Raw genomic sequence first — 24,594 nt, 5'->3', positions numbered from 1 at the left:
TTATAACAAAAATGTTTTCCAAATTGTTGAAAATAAATTTTTTATTGTTCCTGTATTAAAAAAAAACAGTTACTAATTTTCTTTTTTCAAAAAAAAGTTGTATCGCTTTTTTAAATTATATTTATACTCTCAATTTCGTAAATACAAAATTATGTAAAATTCAAACTTTTCTTTTTTTTTAAATAAAATGAAATTGAACAATATTTTGAAAATATTTTAAAAAAGAAAAATTTTGTCTTGAATTTAACCTTAACCTTTGATCTAAATATCTATTTGATAGTGTTTTAATGTTTTCATTTGGGTCATTGACTTTTATCAAGATATCATGATATTTATAACTGTATCTAATTATTGAGTTTCTATTATTAATATCAGTACATTAGTTAAAAAAAATTTCAAAACAGTTTTGTATTCTGACAGTGCGTGATCGAAAATCGATTTTCGAAAAATTGTGCTTGAAACAACAGTTTTTTTTTTTCATTTAATGTTAAACATTTCGCAAAAAAAAAAAAATACATTATTTTTTTTTTATTTATTATTATATTAGAAAACTATTTATAAGAATTTCAATAATTTATTGTGATTTTCATGGTGCTGTTGTTTGATTTGAAAAACGTATTTTCTTTTACTTTGTTTTCAAATTACTAAGAAGAAGAAGAAGAAGAAGAAGACGATCATGAATGAAATGTCAATATTTCTTAAAGCAATAAGGTAGGTTTTCTTATTCATTCCAAAAAAAAAAAAATCATGAGTCTAATTTTCCTACTTTGTAATTAAATTTTTAGAAATTCTCTAAAATATGAAAATTCTGATGAATTGAAATTCATTTAAAATGAAAATAAATAAAAATTCGTTATTATTAAAATTCAATCAAATTCAATAAAAAAAAAGAAACTAAAAGGTTCTAATTCACGAGATTTAGTTCCATTTGTTTTTCTATATATCCTGAGTAAAATTTTCTGATTTTTTTTTTTAAATATAAAAAAAGTTTGATAAATTTCCAATTATGGATGGTGTTATATATATATATATAGCTCAATCTAGAAACTTGTAGAGCCAACCCTGATTACAAGGGTCCTTCACCGCGAGATCTTTCATGACTTGGTGTGTTGTGGTGGGCGTCGACGTTGGAACGAAGGTTCTACAGAAAGGATCATTGAAACGCGAGACGTCGACGTGTTCACCTCGCGGCGTTTCTCAATGTACTGTGAAACGCACGTGTGCGACTTTTTTTTGATTATGACATTTTTATAAAAAAAAAAAAAAAAAAAAAAAAAAAAAAAAAAAAATGACAAACTCATGTGACATTAATCGACAATTATTATTATTATTGTTCATAACCTACGATTGTGGCCTATTATTTTTAAAATTTTATTTTCAAGTGCTTCAATTTTCCATTGGAAGTGAGAAATTTCCATAAATCCAATAAACACTTTTTCATTTATCACAAACTCAATCACTGTTAAATTACATTATTCTCTCTCTCTCTCTCTCTCTCTCTCTCTCTCTCTCTCTCTCTCTCTCTCTCTCTCTCTCTCTCTCTCTCTCTCTCTCTCTCTCTCTCTCTCTCTCTCTCTCTCTCTCTCTCTCTCTCTCTCTCTCTCCTTTTTTTTAATAAAACCCTTTACTCTCTATTTTGTTATCGTTCGATGTAAAAAATTTATATTTCATCAGATGAATAATTGATTTTTTTGAAATTTTATTAAATTATGTAATTATATTATTTTTAATTTATTATTTTTAATAATTATTTTTATTAATTATTAAATTACCCAAATGTCTTTGTTTTATTTCCCCTTTAATTTTATAAAAATTAATAATTTTATTTCATATATTATTATTTTTCATTTAATTTTTTGATATTTCATTTACATCTATTTGCAGAATGTTTCTAAAACAAGTGAATTAAATCGTTATAAAAAAAAAAGTTTTGTGAGGAATTAATTGATAACCGTTTTTTACTACTACTATTACAAATTGTAATTATAATAATAATAATAATAATAATAATAATAATAATAATAATAATAATAATAATAATAATAATAATTCAAATCTAATTAAAAGTGAATTGTGTCTTAAATAAAAATTGATGTTAAAGAAAGTGTTTACAGTGTGTTAAATTAACATAAAGCAAAAAAAAAAAAAAAAAGGTGTTAAACTCTTTAAATATTTACTATTGTATAAAAAAATTCGAAAATATCTTTTCGAGTGAATTTTTTTCTTTTCGAATAGAGTAAATTTACATTGTACATGAGGTTCTTTATAAAATCCCAAGGCGAATATATTTTTTTTTTTCAGTCAAAGAGAAATTTAAATGTCAAATATTTGAAATTTAGTTTGTTCGATAGTAGCATTGGAAAAAGATGTGTTGAGACGTTTTTTTTTTGCATATGCTAAGTTTTTAAATTTGAACGTTGAAAATGAAAAATTGATAGTGATTGACAGAATAAAAAAAAAAAAGTGATGAAATTGTTACCATTGATCGAGAGAAAAATTCTATCTCTAATAGAAATTTTGAAAACTGCATCTCTCTCTCTCTCTCTCTCTCGTTCTCTCTATGTTTACGTAATTATATTCAGATTCAAAGCTTGTACGTTAGACAGCTTACTTGATACCAATTTACACCTTAATCATCATTTCGTATTCCAATTTACATATATAGAGATAATAGAAATTTCATAACAATTTTTTTTATCACTAAAGAGAGAATAATTGAAATAATTAAAATATTTATAATGGTAAAAAGAATGTGATTTTTCACTGTGAAGTGTATTTTATTATATAAGATTAGACATTGATAAATGAATTCTTGAGGAAACTATTTTTTTTTTTTTATTATTATTACGTTAAAAGGTTTTTAATTCCTTTTATCATTTTTTTTCAGATCAAATTAAATATGATAAATAGACATTTAATATTATAATGATTGAAACAATATCGAAAAGAGAATTAGGATAGATAAATAAATAAATAAATTAAACAAAGTTTTGTAGGTCGTATTGTCTTTTATTTAGAAGTAAAATGTATATATATATCTGTGATAAGTAAGTACATATAACATGTTCTATAGTGTATAGAAATATCGACGAAATAATGCAATTCGATAACCGAATGCTTTCATCGCTTCTAATATTCCTCTCTCAAGTCTAGTAATTTTAATCTAATTTCTAACGCTTTTTTGCCAATTGAAGAGGAAAATATTAAAATAAATTTTTTAAATCTTTCCTATATTTTATTTTGTATTTTTTTTTTTATATTATTTTCAACTTATTTGAGAGGATATTTTTAAAACAGTTTCCTTTGAATAAAATTGAAACAGTTTTTTTTTTTTTTTTTTTTTTTTTTTTTTTTTGGCAAAGCGGGCTCTGTAGAATTTATTTTAAATCAAGACTTGAATAAGTTAATTTAGTTAATGAGAAGAAAACATATAGATTTTTAAGCCTCATTCTCGGAATTAGATGGAAAATGGGAGTGTTACGTTGGGTATATTTGCGAATCCCACCCTCACCATTAAATAGTATAAAATATTATATAGGCAAGTTCTAAAGGAAAGATAAATTATAAAAATATTTTACAATCTATTTTGCTAAATGACATAATCATAAAAAAGGGATTTCGATTTTTTTTTTTTTAATTGAAATTAAAAAATTATAATAATTATGTTATTAAATTAAAATTAAATAATTAAAATTGAAAATATTTCTATAACTAAAATCAAAAAAAAAATTTAACATATATTTAAACGTAAATTTTCTTCATTTAATTAGATCAGAATTGAAATTCTTTTTTTTCTATTTAATTTGATAAATTCGAATTTAAGAATCCAAAGGGGTTTATCGACCCAAAAACATACAAAATAACTCACAGCTCTATGGGACATAAATTTCAACACTAAAAAGCATTTTACAACACGAGATTAGAGACAAACTATATTAGAAGAAAAACAGATGTTACATTATGAACAAAAAATGTTTTTTCTCAAATTGTTACAGGTTGAATTTAAACAATATATTTCATTTTCTTTTACAAGCAATAAAAACTAAAAAAATAAATAAAAATTTAAAATAATATGAAAAGAACTAATAAAAAATAATAATAATAGTGAAAATCAATTTGAATCTTAAATTGCAGTTTTAAAAAAAATATTTGACATTAAAATTCAATTATTTTCCATAAAAAAAAAAAAATATGACACTTTCTTTATTAAAAGACTCAAAGGCATATTTTGTAGTTCGCAGTTGTATATATATATATTTTAAATAGTCTCTTTTTGAAAACAGCATACCTTGTCGTCTTGGGATTTTATAAAGTAGTGAATCTTTCTTCTCAGCATATAATTTGAAATACTCTTGGAGGGCTTTTGAAACGCTTTACGATTGTGCTTAAAAGCTTGAAGAGAGCTGTGGAAAACTTTCTTTAAGTCCATATGTATGAAACTTGCTTTTCAATCCTTTTATGCATTGTTGGCTATTCTCATTATAAAAAATTTTCAAAAAAAAAAAAAAGTGTCTAGAGTATGTAATTTTCCACAATTATTCCTCTATTGTCTTATTTATTGTTTCTTTTTATTTTTGAAACATTAAAATTGTCAATTATTATATTATCATTAGAGAATTTTTTTTTTCGAAATTTATTAAAGTGGACTCAAAAACAAGTTCAAAAAATAATTGTCTCTTAATTAAAATACGTTTCATTTTGAATAATATGAAAAAAAAAAAAATTCCTGCATTATCATAGGGAAAAATATTTAAATAGAAAAACACTCGCTTAATGAAAAATGTGCGTGTTAACAGTTTGAATATGAGGTGATAATTTTCTTTCTTTTTTTACAGTTTTTTAAGATTAAAAATTTATTTCAAAACTTTTTAAAAATCAACAATACTTTTCATATATATAAACGAATCAAAAAAAAATAAATTTTCTCATAGACCAAAAAAGAAAAAAAAAATGAGGATAATATTAATATTTATTAATTAGATTAAGTGCAATATTGTATATATGAGACATATTTTATAAATTGCAAATTTAATTAGTAAATATGAGCAAAGTTTGGACTAGTTCAGCCAAAAATTGAAGATGAATGAACCTGATCCTTGTCTTCCTTTGATATTGCCACCAAGATATCGTCTTCGAGACCTCATCCTTGGAGATTATGCTTTTAATGACGATGGTGAACGGTAAGTTGTAAAATTATAATAATTACTATATATAAAGTGCTAATTATAAAATAACAATTTTCGGTAAAAATAAAAAAAAAACTTTTTTTAATTTTCAATTTTTTGTCCTTTTTTTAAAGAGAAGAATGATTAATTATATCCCGTGGCAAAAGTTAACAGGTTCCAACTTTCTAATTATAGATAAAATTTTTATGTTCTTTAACCGCAAGCAATATTTTTCCCCTATTTTGTATCAGGGTGAGTATCGATAAAAATGAAAAGCTCGTTATTTCTTTCGATGAGAGAGAGAGAGAGAGAGAGATAACGATGCTTGCTGGGTGAAGCTTACTCTATTCTCGTTATTCTCATCAGATTGTGTGAAATGATAATTGGAATTTAATTTATCGATTGCAACTGAGAAAAATGTCCAAAAAAAAAAATTTCTTTTTCCAATGAATATTAAATAAGTTATAATAATAGTTCATTAAATAATTTATTAAATAATTCATTATATTTACTTTTCCCCCTCATTTTTAAAAAATATTATTTGCAAAAATTGTGCAATAATTTATTCTATTATTATTGAAAATTGATTAATTATTAAAGGAAAATTATTTCAAAATAGGCCTTTTTTTTTTGTAAATCTTCATATCTAACAACTGTTTTCTTATGCCGCAAACGTTTTATTCATAAATATTTAATATCTCCTTCAATTGACCTCAATCATTTTTCTCTCAAGTAGTTTACATAAAAAAAAAAAAAAAAAGATGAACAGGAATTTTCTACTTTAATAACATATATAATAAATATTTGTAAAAGCAGTTGAAAATTTTATTTTTATATTTTATTAATTTATTATTTACAAATTATTTTTTTTTATTTTATTAACAAATGCATGAAATAAAATTCAAATAGAATATGCGTTCTTTTATTTTTTTCAATAATTTCAATTCACAAATAAAATTCCCTAATATAATCCGTGTGGTTTTAATATATAGGAAATCAAATTTCCATTTGGCATTTTAGCAAACATTTTCTTTTTTTTTAGCAAAACAATTATTTACCAAAAACACACCTTTTTTTCGAAAAAAAAAAATTATATTTTATAGAAATTTGAAGATAATGCAAATTAGACACATTAGTTAGAGATTAGAGAATATTGAATTAAGGGGGATGTTAATCACAAAATAAAAACTGAATTTCAATTGTCTCTGATAAAGAGACATCCTTTGAATTTTAATGATACATTTAATTATTCATTTATAGACAGAAATCAAAAGTTATTCATATAGTAATCCTCGGAAATATTTTATTAATTCAAAGAATTCTATTTAAATAATTTTGTAATTTTTCTTACTAAACGGAAATATTTTTCATTTTATCTTTAAATAATTTTAATATTATAAAAAAGATTTGTTCAATTTATTCTTTTAATTTGTTCAAAATATAATTTTGTATTATTATTATTATTATTATTATTATTATTATTATTATTATTATTATTATTATTATTCTGTTATTATTAACAAAAGAATAATTATACCATTGTTTATTAAAAGTATTTTGGATAATAGCAAAAACTCAAAACATTTTATATTCTGTAAGATTCAAAAATTACATTTATTTAAAAAAAGAGTTTAAATCATCCTCTGACCCTTGGAATTTTAAGTAGAAAGTTTTAATTGGAGTTATACAGTACATGAAGATTAATATTTTAATTTTCAATTAAAACTCTCAATTTACAGACTAAAAGTTAGAAACTGACGTTTTAATAGGTTCTTAAAACTTTTTGAATTCAGACGTAAATATCATTTTTTTAACTAATTTTACGAGAAAACGTTGGTGTAAATTGTGAAAATGATTAAAAAAAAAAAAAAATTTTTTTTCTAGTCAATTATTATATTGATAAAAATTACTTAATTACTCGCAGCTTTGGAATTTTTGTTTCAGTAGTAAAATCCAGTTTCAGTCAGACAAAAAGTTTTAAAATTTAATTTTAATAGTGAAATTCAGTTTCAGTTATACGAAATGTTTTAATGTCGTATAATTTTATTTTTTCAGTAGTAAAATCCAGTTTCAGTCAGACGGAGCTAGACGTATGCTCAATTCAATGTCAGTAGTTATTATACTTTTTAGTCAGACAAAAACGTTTGAAAGTCATAAATATAATTTTAATTTCATAAAATTTATAGTTTAAGTCAGACAAGCGGTTTTTAAGGTCGTATAATATTAATTTCAGTAGTAAAACCTAGTTTCATTTAGACAGACCGGTTTTAATTCCCGACCTTTTTAATAAGTAAAAAAAAAGCTCTCAATCAGGCGCAGCATATTTTTTTTTTTTAATTAGTAACAGTCCATTTTGTGTCAGATATTAAAAGTAAATTTATAAAAAAAAAAAAATTGATTACTTTATATATTTTTTTTTTAAATAAAGTCATTATTTGGTTAGTAAATAAAAAATGTTATTTTTCAAATTGAAAAATGAATTCACAAAGTAAATTAATATTTACTTTACATTAAGAAAAATTGGCAAAATATATTCAACCGTAAGAATGGTAACTTAATTTTCAGATTTATAACTACTATTTGTTTTTATTATTCTGTTTGTTGGTGGATTTCAGAGGGTGGGGGAAAAAAAAATATCAGTTGGCATTTCCAATTACCTCAAGAGCTCCTATTTTGTTGATCACAGAGAGTTTAGATCCTCAACTACCTGAAACATTATTCTCTACTGTTTGTAATTTCCGTCTCTTTTGATATCAGATAATCATGATTTCTACTTATAGACATTGAAATGCAAAACTAGAAATTGCGTCTTAAATTATATTTTATTTCCTTTCAAATTGTATTTAAAAATTGTAATTATCAATATACTAAAAAAAAACAATAAAATTATTTTTAATTTATTTTTCAAGTAGTTAAAAAAAATTTAATCTCTGATTAAATTTTAAATTATCATAATAATAATGAATAAATATTGTTTTGTTTTGGAAAAATATACAGAAAAGATATTTTTAGGTTTTCTTTTTACGGCATTTCTATTCGAAAAATTCAAAAGCATTATACATAATAGATTATGGAATAAAGAATAAATTGAAAAGTGTGAAAAGACGCTATTGAGACTGGATCGAGTGAATAAAATGGCAGAACGATCTGCCAGTGAGATGAGAAATGCATCTATATATGTTATAATAGATTTATGTTTCTGCCAATGAGGGGCAAAAAAAAAACGATAAATGCATATTTTTAAAATCACGTTTTTCCAGACCAATTACTTTTTATATATATATCCATTATGGGCATCTCGACAATTTCTGATTTTGCATTTTTTTCTCCTCTTTTTTTTTTTTAATTCCACGTTCATTTATATTGTGTGTCAATAATTTCCTATGGAAAATGGTATTATTCATTTATTATATTGTATCACGTAGCAAAACGTATGTGAATAAATCCATTGATTCAAGTGTGATGTACAATTTTGTCATTTGTCACTCGTTTCAGTAGTTAAATAAAAAAAAAAATTCTTTTTTTTTTCAACAAATATTTATTAAACTTTAAAAACATTAGACACAAAAAAAATAATATTTTTATACACATAAAAAATAATATTATTATAAACAAAAAATGATATTTAATTATTTTATAAAGCAAAAAAAAAAAGAGAAAATTACGTAAAAATAATGAGAATAAATCTCATGCCATTAATGAAGATATTTTGATGTCATTGACATGAAAAAAGAAAAAAGAAAAAAAAAAAAAAAAACGAGCCAGACTCCCTAATGAGAAAACTGCTGACGATAAATTACTCGAAACAAAAGAACAGGGTCTTTGCTTTTTAAACGAGTCTTTTAAAGTATGTGTCACGTGATTATTACGCTCTCATTCACATTTCTAGGGGTCGTGAAATCTCTGTGTCAAGTGAAGATGTTTTCGATGTCACTTTTTTCAGTATATAGAATGATATTCTATTATACATAGAGAGAGAGAGAGAGAGAGAGAGGGAGGGATGAAAAAGCAAAAATAAAGTGTTTTTTTTTTCTCTCTCTCAACATTATAATATCGAAGTTACATGCTGATGATAAAGTTCTCTTTTGGCATTGTCTTATTTCGCGCAGAAGCTGAGGGTCACACTTGACACAATTAATATCGACCGTACTTTCTATTTTTGCCATTTGTCGCACAACGTGTCATCAGTGGAAGCTGAAATCACACGTGTTTTCCCAAATTGTCTTCAATTGATTTTATCTATAGTAAAAAAAAAAAAGAAATAATAATTAACGATGCGAAAAAATAGATTTTTTTTTTATTTTCTAATATTTATTTATTAAATTTAAGTCAGTTTATAATTTAATAAAAATCAAATAAAAAGTTGTCTTTTATTATTATGAAAAAAAGTTGATAGTACATAATCTGAACTCTTCAACTTTTAATGAGAGTTTTTAATTTAAATTGATGCGTGTACTATACATATATAGTTATTTTAACTTTCACTAGGAAGTAATTTCGTTTTACATTCTAAATAAACGAATGGCGAAAAAAAAATAATAATAAATAAATAAAAAGAAAATTTTTTATGAAATTCTACATTTTTCATTTAATGAAAATACTTAAAATAATAAAAAAATATTATGGGAAAATAATAAAAATAATATAAAAACGAAAATAATTTAAGTGAATTTGATTTAGTTTTATAATAAGTTAGAAAATTGCTTTTTACATTGCTGTCCTTCTATCTATCTACCTTATACAAGGACGTTAAACAAAGTTGAAATATATATTTTTTGAATTCCAATTTTGTGTAACAATCAAAATTTTTAAAAAAATTTACTTTTCTCAAATTTTAATTTCTTATTTAAATGTGATAATTTGTAAGTAATTATTATAATAAATAAATTTTTTTTGTAATTAAAAAAAAAAATGTTTTTTAATATTTATTTAAAATTATTTTTCATTATTTTGACATCTTTTGATGTTTCACTGTAAAAAGTTCATTCTCATTATTTTCGATTTCAAAGTTGAAAAAGAAAGAATCGACTCTTGATTTTGTGAAATGTGATTGATGGATCTGAACCGTGTCAGAAGTTTAATTTTGGACAAGAAAAAAATTTTGAAATATAAAAAATGCTTGAGGCTAGTAATTTTTTTTTTTTTTTTTGAAATTATATTTTTTTACTTATTTGTTTGTAAAATAATGTTTTATATTTTATCTATTCAGTAACATCAATTTTCTCACAAGAGAGTTCAAGTTTCTTTTGTCGTTTTGCTTTCCACTTTGTGCAACCACAAATGTACCTTTACATTCCATTTATATATAATATTACGAAGCAACAGTGCTGAAACTTTTCATTGTATTGAAAAACAAAGCTCCTTTCTCACAATTTATTTACATAGCCATTTACATATATTTGCATATTTCAAGTAAATATAAATATATCTATATATTCAAAATTAAAATCAATTTTGAAGAAAAAATTTTCTTTTATTAACATAAACTTTTTAAGTTAAAAATTAATTTTATTTTTAGGTAATTAAATTTGTATATATATATATGAAAATTTTTTTTGTTTTCTTTTTTATTTTTTCGTGTTTTCCTCAGTTTTTCCCTTCACAGTAGACTAGATTTAGCAATTCCCCAGGTACTTATTTATCCTTCAGAAAACTTTCTCCTTATAAGAGTATAAAGAATGTTTTACCTCGACCTATTGGTTATTGGATCTTGCAGAAAAGAAACATCAAGTTAATGGAAAAAAAAAATATATATATATATATTTTTGAGCTTTTACTAAATTATTTAATCGAAAAGAATTTTTTATCATAAAAAATACGGATTCAATAATACATGAAAAGTAGGACTTCCGGAATGCAAACTTCCGAGATATTAATAATACAATGTTAATGCATATAGAAGCAGATTTTATTTGAATAAAATAACAATTTTTCCTATAGTCAACAAAAAAAAATTTTTTTTTTTAATTACATTATTAACGAAAATAAAATTCATTATTTACATAAGATAGGTAAAATTTTCATATTATGAAATGCAAAAAAGAAATTATTTTTCATTAGGAGAAAATAAATTCTTTTCTTTTTTTTTTCTTACAATGAAACTTGAAATTAAAGACAATTGAGGTTTTCAATTTTTAATTATTTCTATTGGTTCTTTATTTAGGTTATTAGGCCTTGCGTCGATCAATTGAGAAAGTGTAGAAATTTTCTCAAAGTTTTCCTTCTGCCTTTGATCGTTCTACATTATCGACTGTAATGTCAAAGCAGAAAAATCTCGAGTTTCCACGAGCTTTTATCATTTTCCAGTTGCATCTACTTTTAATTCTCCCTAGAGAGCGCCCGATACACAATTCGTCTGATTTTCATTTTCTGCAATAGGGAAAAAAAATTTTTCATATTTTTAAAAAAAAAACTTTTTTTTTTTTTTTGAAAACTTTTTCTTTTTATTTAATTTTATATAGAAAGAATATAATTAATTCTTTTGTGCTCAAAATAATTATATTTTTTTTTTATAATTTTTTCCAAATTGGAAATATATTTTTTTTCCCCATAATTTATTCTGATTGTTAAAAAAAAAGGTAATTTTTTAGAAAAAAATATTGCTTATTTTTTAATAAATAATATTTTTTTTTTTATTAAAAGTGGATTATGGAACGGATTTTTTTTTATCTTAAAATGAAAATGTTTTAAATTATTCTCTTTTAATTAAAAAAGAAACGAAGGTTTTTTCATTATTTAGAAAAAAAAAAAAACTTTTTTTTCTGAAGAAATGACTATTATCTGGATATGATACATATACAGAGGTATAATATTTTATGCTTTTCAAAGCATTATTCTTCATTAAAGTCACTTTCAAGATGTGATGCTAGTAAAGTAGCATAATCCTCTTGTCTACAATAAAAAATATCTTTCTTGGAAAAAAAAAAAAATTATTTGCATATACTTTGTATATATTTTTTGTAAATATTAATTTTATCTTCTTTTGTGTATTTTTTCTAATTTTAATTTTTCCGTCTGTTAAAAATAAATTTAATTTTATTCAATTTTATTAAAAAAAAAAAATTCATATGGAAGAATTATTTATTTATTCAGATTAATTATTTTAATTTTGAAAATTTAGTAAAAAAATAATTAATTTAGACTTTTTAGACTATAATTGATTTTAATTTTTAGACTAATTTAGTTTTTAATTTTTATACTATTTTAGTTTCAGTTTTTGTACTATTTTAGTTTTAGTTTTTACACTATTTTTTGATTTAAGTAGTAAAAATCAATTGTGCGTTGTAAAGTTGTATAAACAATATTCCAGTAGTAAAAGTCAGTTTCATTGCAGACATCAAAGTTTTGTAATTATTATTAATAGTAGTAAAACCCAGTTTTAGTCAGACATATAAAGTTTTCAATTTCCCACATTTCTAATTAGTAAAATCAAAAAACATTTTCATGACTAAATATATGACTTTCGGTTTCAGTAGTAAATATCAGTTTTAGTCAGACAAAACAGTTTAAATACCTACCATTTTATTATTTAATTCTTATCTAAAAAAAAATAAGGAAACGAAAAATTCGTTTTTTTCCAAAAAATATTTATACAGTTGAAAAAAGAAAAAAAATTTTTGTAACAAAAAATCTTATTGGCTTTTATAATTGTGGATAAATATTGTCTAAATTAGCTGTTAAAAATTTATAAATTAAATTTATTTACACGCGGTTTATCGTATAAACACGTGACATTGTCGTGTGGTTTTGGAGATTTCTGATTATAAATTCAGCAAAGGGGCGCAAACTCACCGGAGTACAAAGTTCAGGAGCAATGAGTGCATCATATTAATCGATGCTGCGCACCGGGACATCCATTCATTCTGCCCCACTACACTTGATATTTACTACTAAAGCACTTTAACACTTCATTCCAAAGAAATTGTCCCCTTTTCCTAAATTATTATTACTCTCGTTTATAAATTCTAACAGAAAAGCAATTTTCACTCACAATTTAATATTCTCCCTACTTTAGATTTTAATTCTTTCCAATTATCAAAAAAAAAAAAACAAACTTTATTTCAAAAAATTTTTGAATAAAATTAAATAATAAAAAATTTTATTATTGGGAGAATTTTTTTTCAATAATAAAATTTAAATTGTCAGTTGACAAAACATGACCTTGCTTCTGCAATACTGGACCATTTTTTTTTTTTTTTTGCATCAATCCTTTAAAGAAAATTTGTTATTTTATAAAGAAATAAATTTTTTTTTTGAAACAATTTTTTTTAAATTTGAATTTTTATAATTCGTTTCACCTGGGATTTTTTTTTGGGGGGTGAAGGGGGGTAAAATGGGTTCTCTATCTCGTGGCGCAGTCGCCTAGACAACGGCGGCGCCACGTGCATGTATGCGCACATTACGCCGTTTTTCAAGCCATAGGTATGTGTATTTTGCAAGTGAAGAAGCGAGAACTCCCGGGATACGAGAAAGACAAATTCCTCTATGGAATATAAAAGGGGTATTGCGGGGATGAAATCGGGACACACCGGGTGGAATACGAGAGAAAACCGCTACGATATACCGCAGTAGGGGTGGCGAGCTCTGAGCCACCTCCCCCCTTGTTTGGAAAAAAAAAATAAAAAAACGTCATTGGCACACTGACGCATGGTTGACGCACTCCCCCATTATCAGTGTCCCACGTTTTTAATAATATCCCTTAGTTTCTTCTATCGTTTTCAAAAATAGTGCGCGAATTATTCTTTTATTTCATCTGTTTCGATTTTAAGAATAAAAACAAAATCTTCCTCTTTCTCATATCTGAGTGAAAAAGAAAAACAAGAGAAAAATTTAACAAAAAAAAAAAAACGTGTGAGTGAAAAATTAATATAACTTAAGAAAAAGAAAAAAAATTAATTGGAGAAATTTATGAGAAAAAAAAAATAAACTCTTCCTGTGAGTGGAAAATTATTTTTTAGAAAATATAATTCAAAAAATTTCAGTTGGAAATTTATATAAACAGATTAATAGAAATATGATTATAAAATAAAAAGGAAATTGAGAGGAAATTGATGAAAATGATACAGAACGAGGATATTAATTTTCCAAGAAGATAGAAAAATAAATTAAATTTCTAATTATTATAAACTGAGAATTCTACCAAAAAAATGAATTTTCTTTCTTCTCTTTTTTCAAGAAACAAAATAAAGTTCAGATAACAAAAACAAAAAAAAAAAAAAAAAAAAAAAACTACAGTTAAAGTGTTAAAAAAATAAATAAATGTTGAAATTGTGAAAAGTTAAAAGTGTTAAATTATTAATTATAAAAAAAATCATTTTCGAACAATTTAAATAATATAGAATTAAAAAAATATTTTCTATAGAAAATTAAAATATAATAATAATAGTTTTATCAAAAAATAGAATTGTAGTGAAAAAAAAAAACGAAATCTCGAAAAACAAAAAACTGAACCTTCAAAAGCAATCACGTGACTGGTGATTATTTATCCCGCGCGAGACAGACGTTTCAATTTTAATAAACCAAATTGTGTGATAATTAATTAGTCATTTTGATTAGTGAAATAATTTCAAAAGCCAATGGGTTTTATTACTCTGTCCATGACCTTGACTCTGACCCAGAAATTTCCTTTTGTCGATACAATTCTCTTCCCTTGGAAAGTAAAATAGTTTATCAAAAGAAAAGTAAACAAACATTTATTTAGAAAAAAAAAAAATAATCGCAAAACAAAAATATTTGAAAAAAATGAATTTTCACTATATATATATACATGGAAATTAATAGCTATACTTGAAATAATGGCAACAGGATAAAAAGTAAAGAGAAATAAATATGTTTTGTTGTCCTTGATGTGAATCGATGAAAGCTTTTTATCCGAGTAGAAACAGAATTTTCCTTCTCCAATTTTTTAAGTGATCCACTTTTCCTCTAAATTCAAAATATCCTATTATTTCAAAAATTCACTAAAAAAAAGAAAAGAAAAGAAAAAACGTTATAAAAAAGGCTAAAATAATAATATTTTAAAATAGTATACAAAATTGTAAAAACGGAAAATTCTAAAAAAAAAAAAATTCAAAACAGATAAATTAAAAAATTTAAAAAATTCATATTTATCATGTTCATATATGATAGTGAAATTTTTTTTTTCTTTGCAAATGTTAAAAATGACAGAGTATTAAAAAAAATATAAAAAAAAAACCCCCTACCAAGAAGTTGGATGCATGGAAAAATGTTATAAGAAGATTAAAATGATAAAAATGTCATGATATAGAAATGATGTGAAATTATAAAAGAAAATCATAAAAAAAAATGACAAATGATAAATGACAAAACTGTTATATTAAAAAAAAAAAAATGTTATAAAATCGAGAAAAATTAAAAACCAGATATTATTAGAAAATAATAAAAGTTTACATATCCGAAGAATATTATAATTGTTATTGACTGGTTTTATTACACACATTTATTATATACAATAAGAAAAGTTGTTACCTCGTTAATTGAGATTTATGGAAAATTTTATTAGTGCCAAAACTAAAGAACTTCGATTGGAGACAATTAACAAAAAAAAAAAAAAAATAAAAATATTGAAAAATTAAGTTATTAGTAAGATAAAACTGTTTCAAGACAATGTCAAGATATCGATGATAAAATCGTTGCTGTCGCATTGTTCGACAGATTTAATATTTAATTAAACCTCAAGTAAGAAAAGAAAAGAAAAGAAAAGAAAAAAAAAGGTTTAAAAATGAAAGAAAAACGAAAAAAAGGATATGAAAAGCAGCTATCAAAAAAAAGAGGAAAAAATAAATAAAAAAATAATAATAAAGAATAGTAAAATAAAAAAAGGCCTTAATGATACAAATTCATTTTAGACATTAAAATTTTCTTTTGTTATAAACTTAATTATAATTTTCAATCAATTTCACATTAATTTTAAATCTTAAATCAATTTTGAAATAAATTGACATTTGAATGATAGAGTTATTATTATAAAAAAAAAAATATATATTTTGTGGTGGCGATAAGACGCGAGCCTCGGGATGATATTCGAGGTTTAAATGCATCCTCAGAGCCACTCATTGAAATGAGCAATAAAGAATGGGACTACGAAGCACTACCGGAAGTGACAACGAGTGTAATATTGACACCAACGTCAACTCCGCCTACAATACAAAAAATACAATCAACACCAAGGGTTTATTTTCAAGCAGAAAATCTGGCATCTATCAGAAGAAGAAGCAGCTCGAGGCAATTTGCTTCACAATCATCTTATCGAAGACGAAGTCGGAGTATGAGTGCCTGGAGCGATCTTTCGAGAGCTTCATTCAAATTCGAAGAAAGGTGAGTTTTTTTTAGACTTTTCATTTTATCAAAAAAATAAAATGAATTTCATATATAATTATTTTTTTTTTTCTCATTTTTCTTATCAACATAATTTTGATAGAATTTCTTTTTTAAACGAATTTTTACTCATATATATATATATTTTTTTAGATACACAATATCGTCAAAATGTTGATAAGAAAAATTTAACAAAAAATTAATAAAAAAAATTCTTAAAACTTGTAATTATTAATGAAAATCGCAAAATTATAAAATTTTTTATTGGCGGTTTATTTTTTTTTCTGTTAGAGAATTTCTCACAGAAATATACATATATAATATATTTTTAAATTTTATGTATTTTGAAAAAACTAATAATTGTGTTAAATAATTCATGTGTTAAATATTTAATTAATAATATAATGCAACATGATGAGGGAGAAATTATTAATAAATTTCTATTTTGGTAATAGAAATTCCCCCTACATATAAGAATATATATATATATTATATATACTTAACAACTAAAGCAATATATTTAATTCAAATAAAAATGGAACAAATCAATACCAATTTTTATTCAGTTTAAAGTTAAATAAACAATATTTTATACTCTTTTTTCCCGAACTATATTGGATAAAAATATGAGTTCGCGTCGAAAAAAAAAATATTAATTTAAAAGCTTCAGGTATGAATTTTATTAAAATTTAAAAAAAAAATGCTGAAAAGACAATTTCTAAAAATTGTTTCACTGACTATACATTTGTCAATGAAATAAAAACATTTTTTATATATATATATATATGTATGTAAAGTAATTTACAAGAGAATGACATTTGGGTCACAGCAATATTTCACAAAATGATCTTCCAGTGAGGCAAAAAAATATTTGTCCCAAACACTGAATGTCATCTTGAAAATATATATATATAATCAAGGAGAATATTTTTTCATTTCGCTCAAAAAGGAAATTTCATCAAAAAAAAATGTACAAACTGTTCATTTGTTTGAATTTTGTTATGAAAATATATATAAATAGAATAAAATGAATCAAACAGGCGTGTAAAATGTATATAGCAGTCGTAAAAATAGCACAGTTCTTTTATAGTCAGATAACGATGGACCGTAAATGGAAATTACTTAAAATAAATCCTTTTCAGTGAACATTTTTAACCATTGAAAGTTAAATTCCTTTGAGTATCATTTAATATATAAAAGAATAGAATTATTTTCTTTCTTTCTTTTATTTTTCAAAAAAAAAAAAGAATACAATTTTTTCTCTCTTACTCTCTAAATCTGAATTAGTAAAAAAGTTTACTAATTTGAAATAGTGACTCACTTTTTGCTTCTGAATTAGTAAAATTTTACTAATTATTAGTAACTTTTACTAACAATTAGTAAAATTTTACTAAGTTTACTAATTTGAATTAGTGACTCACTTTTTGCTTCTGAATTAGTAAAATTTTACTAATTATTAGTAACTTTTACTAACAATTAGTAAAATTTTACTAAGTTTACTAATTTGAATTAGTGACTCACTTTTTGCTTCTGAATTAGTAAAATTTTACTAATTATTAGTAACTTTTACTAACAATTAGTAAAATTTTACTAAGTTTACTAATTTGAATTAGTGACTCACTTTTTGCTTCTGAATTAGTAAAATTTTACTAATTATTAGTAACTTTTACTAACAATTAGTAAAATTTTACTAAGTTTACTAATTTGAATTAGTGACTCACTTTTTGCTTCTTAATTAGTAAAATTTTACTAACTATTAGTAACTTTTACTAACAATTAGTAAAATTTTACTAAGTTTACTAATTTGAATTAGTGACTCACTTTTTGCTTCTGAATTAGTAAAATTTTACTAATTATTAGTAACTTTTACTAACAATTAGTAAAATTTTACTAATTCAGAAGCAAAAAGTGAGTCACTAATTTAAATTAGTAAACATTTTTACTAATTCAGAATTAGAGAGTATAATTTATTTTCTTTTTTTTTCAAAAAAATATACAATTTCTCTTAATTTTAAGTATATAATTTCTTTTGTTTTTAATTAGAAAATTAAAAATTTTTTTTTTGCTACTTAAAAGAACAATTAAATGATTGTTAAAAAAAGTAAAAGAAATTACATATTTTAACAATCAGTTCGATAAAAGATCTAAATGATAAATAATTTAATTATCCACTAGTAAATAGGATTTATAATTTATAATATAAACATGGGATTTAATTAGTTCCTCCTTAATTGAAATGTTTACTATATATGCATTTGTGCATAGCATAGTCAAGCATTTAATGAAAATGAATATTGTATCTATATATAGAGTAGCAGTAATGTAACTGAATTTATTCAGACAGAATGGTTTGGAAAATGAAACATTTATTTGACACAGAATGACAATTTTACACTATTTCTTAATTTATCTTCACATTCTAATTTTACAGTTTAAGAATAATAAATTTTTTTGTAATTTAATATTAAAAATTCTCTTTTTTCTTTTTTTTTACTTTAAATATGTCTGACTATAATTGGATTTTTTCACTTTAGACGAATATTTCAAATTTTTATGCTCTATATAAGATTTTTTTTAAATTTGGAGATAATAGTTTGACACAGAATGACAATTTTACACTATTTCTCAATTTATCTTCACATTCTAATTTCACAGTTTAAAAATAATAAATTTTTTTTAAATTTAATATTAAAAATTCTCTTTTTTTTTACTTTAAATATGTCTGACTATAATTGGATTTTTTCACTTTAAACCAATATTTCAAATTTTTTTGCTCTATATAAGATTTTCTTTTTAATTTGGAATTAATAGTTTGACTAACTTTAGAGGGTTTTTTTTTTATTTATCAATTTGATTTTTATTATTGAATAAAATAGAAAAAGTTTTAGTATTTTATAAACAAGTTTTCAATAAAATATATAAAAATTGTTTCTAGCATTTTTTTTTTTGTAATTTTCAATATAGTCGCTCAACGAAAGAATAACTTTTGGACAACAAAATTTCATTATGATCTGGTGGCACTAAACTTTGTAAGTAATTTCCTAACTCAAAGTGATTACGAACAGATAATAGTTTTCAAGTTGAATATGGGTCAAGCTATATACTGTTATTGGTTTCTAGTATTTTACATAAATTGATGGACGTCTTTGAAACTTTAATTATTTCCAGATGCTCCCCCATGGTGATATGCTTTTATAATTTTTTTTCAAACCAAATTAGTGGAATATTAATTTTGTAATTTCACTGAATTAGAAAAATCGATTATGTCCGAATTTTAAATTAAATAATAATAATTAAAAGGTTAATTAAATTAGAAATAAAAATTAATTTATTAAAAAGAAACATTTTATCAACTATCCCCCCATATACAATAAATGTTTATTAAATTAAAAATGTAAATATTATTCATGAATTAGAATGAAAGATTTAAAATTGTAAAAGAAAAAGTTTTAACGAAGTAGAAAGAAAATAAAGTGAAATCAGGCGAGAAATAGTCATGTCACAATTTTTCTCTATCTTATCCTTATAAAGTTTAAATGTCTTCTATTTAATTTCCATATAAAACACATTTTATTATAAAGGATTTACTTTATGAAATTTTTTATTTAAAAATAAATAATGATTATATTTTGGTATATATTGTTTTTTTTTGTACAATTGTGAAAAAATTTAATTTTTATTTAAAAAAAAAAATTGGTATATTAATTTTTTTTGCACAAACATAAACTTTATAAGAATTTTCGTTTTTCCTTATGACAAAATAAACAATGTGTGAATGATAAAAGCCACAGAAAGCGATACAGGAAACCGCTATTTTATATTAGTTGGCCAATAGGGAATTCGTTTTCGTTCATATGACACAAGAATTATAACCAAAAGGGGTGGTTATATGATGGACTGATTAAATTATCGATCGTCACCAGAAGCGAGCGCTCATTTATTTTTAGCTATCGCGATGTATCTATCTCATATATATTTTATTTCTTGTTTATTTCTTTCGACAAAATAAAAAAAATACAATTTTTACATTATATTTATCTGCCATCACTGTTTTGGGGCAAAAAAAAAATTCAAAAAAAAAAACATCGTTTTCGATTTATTAATAATAGCAATAAATAAAAATTTATTCTAATTTTAGTTTGTAGAAAAAATAAACTTCCTTTTTTGTAACATTTTGTACGATGCGATTTAATAAAGAAATTATGCTTTGTTACATGAATACAATTTAAATTTGAATTTAGTGCAAATTTCTATTAATTTTTAGTGATTACTAAAATTTTACTAAAGAAAAAAAATATTTACTATATTATAAAATATGACAATATTGTAGTAAAATAATATTTTACATAGTGAATTTAAATATAGAGATATTGAAAAAAATTACTTTTAAATTTTTTTTTTGAAAAGTCTAGTAGAGAATTTAGTGGAGATATTTTATTTATCATTTGAGGAAAGAAGTACTCGTTTTCGAGGATCGTCGGTAACGGAGAGATAGCAGAAATTTTTTATCCCATGAGAAGTTGAGCTTTAAGAGCTTTCATTCCTGATATACCGACTGAGCAAAAAAAAAAGTTCAAGTGCATTCAATAATTTCCATCTAGATGTTTCTTGATACTTTTTTTTAGGAGGAGGGAATATAAAAAAAAAACATTTCTATTAAAAATCCATTGTCTTTTTTTTTTATTATAAAAATTATTTATAAACACTGTATATTTTATAGAAAACACTTGTTCGACTAAATCAAATTTTTCTACTTTTATCAAATTTTTCACACCCAGAGAAATGATTTATTTGAACCAAATAAAATATATTTGAGTTAAATAAACGTATATTTGTCTAAGAGCCTACTAACTTATTTATTTGGCGTAAATAAAAATTTTATTTGTCAGAAATAAATTTTTCTTTGGCTCAAATAAATTTTTTATTTCAATGAAATGAAATATATTTGCAACAAATAAATGAGTTAGTAGGCTCGGAGACAAATATATATACCATTTCCCTAAGTGTAATTACGAACTAGATTTTTTTTTTAACATTATACAAAGTCAATCGAATTTTGTTCATTCCTTTGGAGAATCCTCGTGATGTCTGACTAAATCAGGATTTTCTACTTGAGGAGATATAAAAATAAAAATTTTAATAATAGAAAATAGTTGAGGAAATATAAAAAAAAAAATTAAGAAACTTGCAAAAGTAAAAAAACCTATTTAAAAGCTTTTAAATATTTCACTTGAAAAGAAAGCATATTTCTTTGTTGCATTATAAAAATCGTATATACTCGCAATGTGGGATTATGTTTGAAAATAGAATTTAAAAAATTTTAATATTGAAATGAGAATTTAAAACCAATAGTAATTTAGAAAAAAGGGTAATCTTTAAACTATTATCTCTTCTTTTTTTTTTCTTAATTTCACATTCTCTCTTCATCGTCTTGAAAGGTCTTATTTGCATGTTGTTCCTTTTTTTTTTTTTGTGCGACAATTTCTTTTTTCTTCGTTGAACTGATGACAATGCGCACGGAGACAATCCTGAATTCCATTCTCTTTAATGAAAAAAAACCCTCACTCCTTTTTTTTCTATTATAAAATCTGAATTTTACATCAAATATTATATATGAATTTGTCCTACTCAAGTAAATTGTATTAAAATACTGATTTTATTATCTCGTGAAAAAAAAGTCTAAATATTTATTTGATTGAAATAAAAATATAATTTTAAAATAAAATTTTATAAAAAAAATTTTTTTTTGTTTTTAAGACTGTCGTTGATAATTATAAATTCTGTGCACGTTGACTAGTGGTAATTTCTAATTAGAATAACCACAAGTAGAAATGGATTATGAAGTCTTTGCTGAGAAGAAATTTAATGAAATGATCATTTTGAAACTAAGAAATTTTATCCTATAGTTACTGACCAGAAATTTTATTTCTCTTGTTATGTATCATTATTATTAAATTTGTATTTTATATTCTAAATTATATTAAATTACTTTTGTGAAAATATAAAGAGGGAATTTATTTTTCTTGATAAAAACGATTAGACTTCGAACATGTTTAAAGTTGTTTGAAGCAGTTAATTAGAATATAATGAACAAGATCAAAGACTTTCTTATCACAAAACCGGTTTTGAAATGAATTTTTATTATTTTTTTTTATTGACATATAAATAATTAATTATTATTAAACTTAAAATTATTAAATTAATAATAATAATAATAATAATAATAATATTTAAATTTTATGCAAAATTTGCAGTCAATTTCATACAAAAAATGAAAATACAATTATTATTGAAGGGTAAAAAAAAAATTCTGTTTTTATGAAATCACCCTCGACATGTAAATTATATAGTAAAAATGTAATCTTGTTCGGTCCCCTTGGTTTAATAATCGTTTGCCGTAATAACGGAAGCGTGAACGAATTTTCGTCCTAATCCGTCATGATTGAATAAAGACAATTTCAGTTTTTTTTTTTTTTTTTTTCTTTTTTTTTTTTTTTTTTTTTTTTTTTTTTTTTTTTTTTTTTTTTTTTTTAATTTGACGAACGGAGAGAGAGTCTCTCTATAATTTAGTATTATAAAGTTATTCCGAATTTTTTTTTTTTTCTCAAATATAAATAAATTTTTATTTGAATATTAGAAATTTATTGAAATTTACACGAAATAATTAAAATCTTATTTATTTTTATCTATTTATAAATATCTATAATTAAATTTTAATAAAAATAATTTTCTATAGAAATTTGGTGAAATTTAATTTTAATTAAAAAAGAAATCGATGACTTATTTTTATGTTGGTTTTAAATTTAAAATATTTAAATTCAAATTAGATATATTAAGGTTATGAAATTTTCTGAAAGAATAAAATGACTTCTGACAAAAATACTGCTAAATATATATATATAATTATATTGTATGAGTTTGAATTATTGAAGAACTCTCCACTCCGTTTTTATTTTATTTTTAAAAGATTTGTATCAAAGTATTGACACTTGATAAAAATATATAGGTTAAAATTTCAATTCGCGCTTTAAATGAATATTTTTAAGGTCAAGATAATATGTTCATAGACATTGTGAAAAAAAAAATTTCAATATTCATAAATAATTTTCTTTTGGTAAATATTTATTTTATTCATATTTTTCTATTAGTATACACCCTCATTGAATATTCAGTTATAATATTGTTAATTACTTTTAGTAAATATTTATCGAAAAAAAAATTTTTAAATTAAAGTTGTTTCTACAAATAATAAATTATTTTCTAAATTTTTATTCAAAAATTAATTTTATTATTTATTATTATTATTTTCTTGATGTTTACAATATCAAAATCTACCTTAAGGTCATAAAATCCTAAAGACCATATAATTAGTTGCAATTTGTGTATTGACCTGTTCGGACGTGTAAATTTTCTAATTTTTATAAATAAAAGAAACTGTTTAAAATTTTTTTTCAATTTAAAAAAATTGTTTTTAGTTTCGGGAGTGTTCGAAATTCTTTAAATCGCGATCGATTAAATTTTTGGAAAAAGTATTTTTTTTTTTTTGTAATATTTAAACCTTGTTTCGGGAGTTTAATTTTTTTTAAATCGCGTGTGTTTCTGATATTAATCGTCTGAAATATATAACACATCAAAATTAAGGTTAGAGATATATATTATTTTATAAATAATAATTGCAATTGGTTTTTCAACTATTTCTTAAAAATATTAAACAAATATTTAATATAATTTAAATTAATATAAAAATTATGTAATATTTTTAAAAAGAAGATATAAATATGAAATAGTAAATATAGTTTTAATAACATTAGAACCAAAGTAATTAGATGCCATTAGCTGCTTCTGAGAATCAGAGATAATTATGCCCTTGTATCCTCTAAGGATTAAATTAATCGCTTTCATTCCCTGAAGTAAACTTTAGGGATGTTTGTCCCTTAACTCGTCAATTTTCCATAGACAAGAGTACAGACACTCATTGAATGAATTAAATTCCTTTTTGTATTTTACAATGTAAAGTTTTCTCTACACTGAAAAAAAAAAAAAATTCTCTTATTCAAATAATCGATATAACTTAATATTTCTTTGGAAACAA

The 24,594-nt window shown here is 22.6% G+C and overlaps 1 protein-coding gene across 13 annotated transcripts in view; it reads left to right on the top strand.

Annotated features, from left to right (window-relative positions):
- Positions 1-4,944: 4,944 nt before the first annotated feature.
- LOC127280707 (potassium channel subfamily T member 2) overlaps positions 4,945-24,594 on the top strand; it is a 143,095-nt gene continuing 123,445 nt past the window's right edge. For 3 of the 13 annotated variants that reach the window (XM_051303906.1, XM_051303902.1, XM_051303899.1), the window contains exon 1: positions 13,394-16,502. In XM_051303906.1, coding sequence (XP_051159863.1) covers positions 16,246-16,502 — 257 coding nt within the window. In that variant the 5' untranslated portion in view covers positions 13,394-16,245. Of the gene's footprint in view, positions 5,181-13,393; positions 16,503-24,594 lie in introns of those variants that run through there. The other 10 variants (XM_051303904.1, XM_051303903.1, XM_051303901.1 and 7 more) reach the window with 6 other exon arrangements.

This window comes from Leptopilina boulardi, unplaced genomic scaffold (genome assembly GCF_019393585.1).
Source record: "Leptopilina boulardi isolate dan_hultmark-lab unplaced genomic scaffold, ZJU_Lbou_2.1 LbouV2_249, whole genome shotgun sequence".
Lineage (NCBI taxonomy): Eukaryota > Metazoa > Arthropoda > Insecta > Hymenoptera > Figitidae > Leptopilina > Leptopilina boulardi.
Note: the sequence above shows the minus strand (reverse complement) of the source record. Positions and strands in the feature narration are given on the sequence as shown.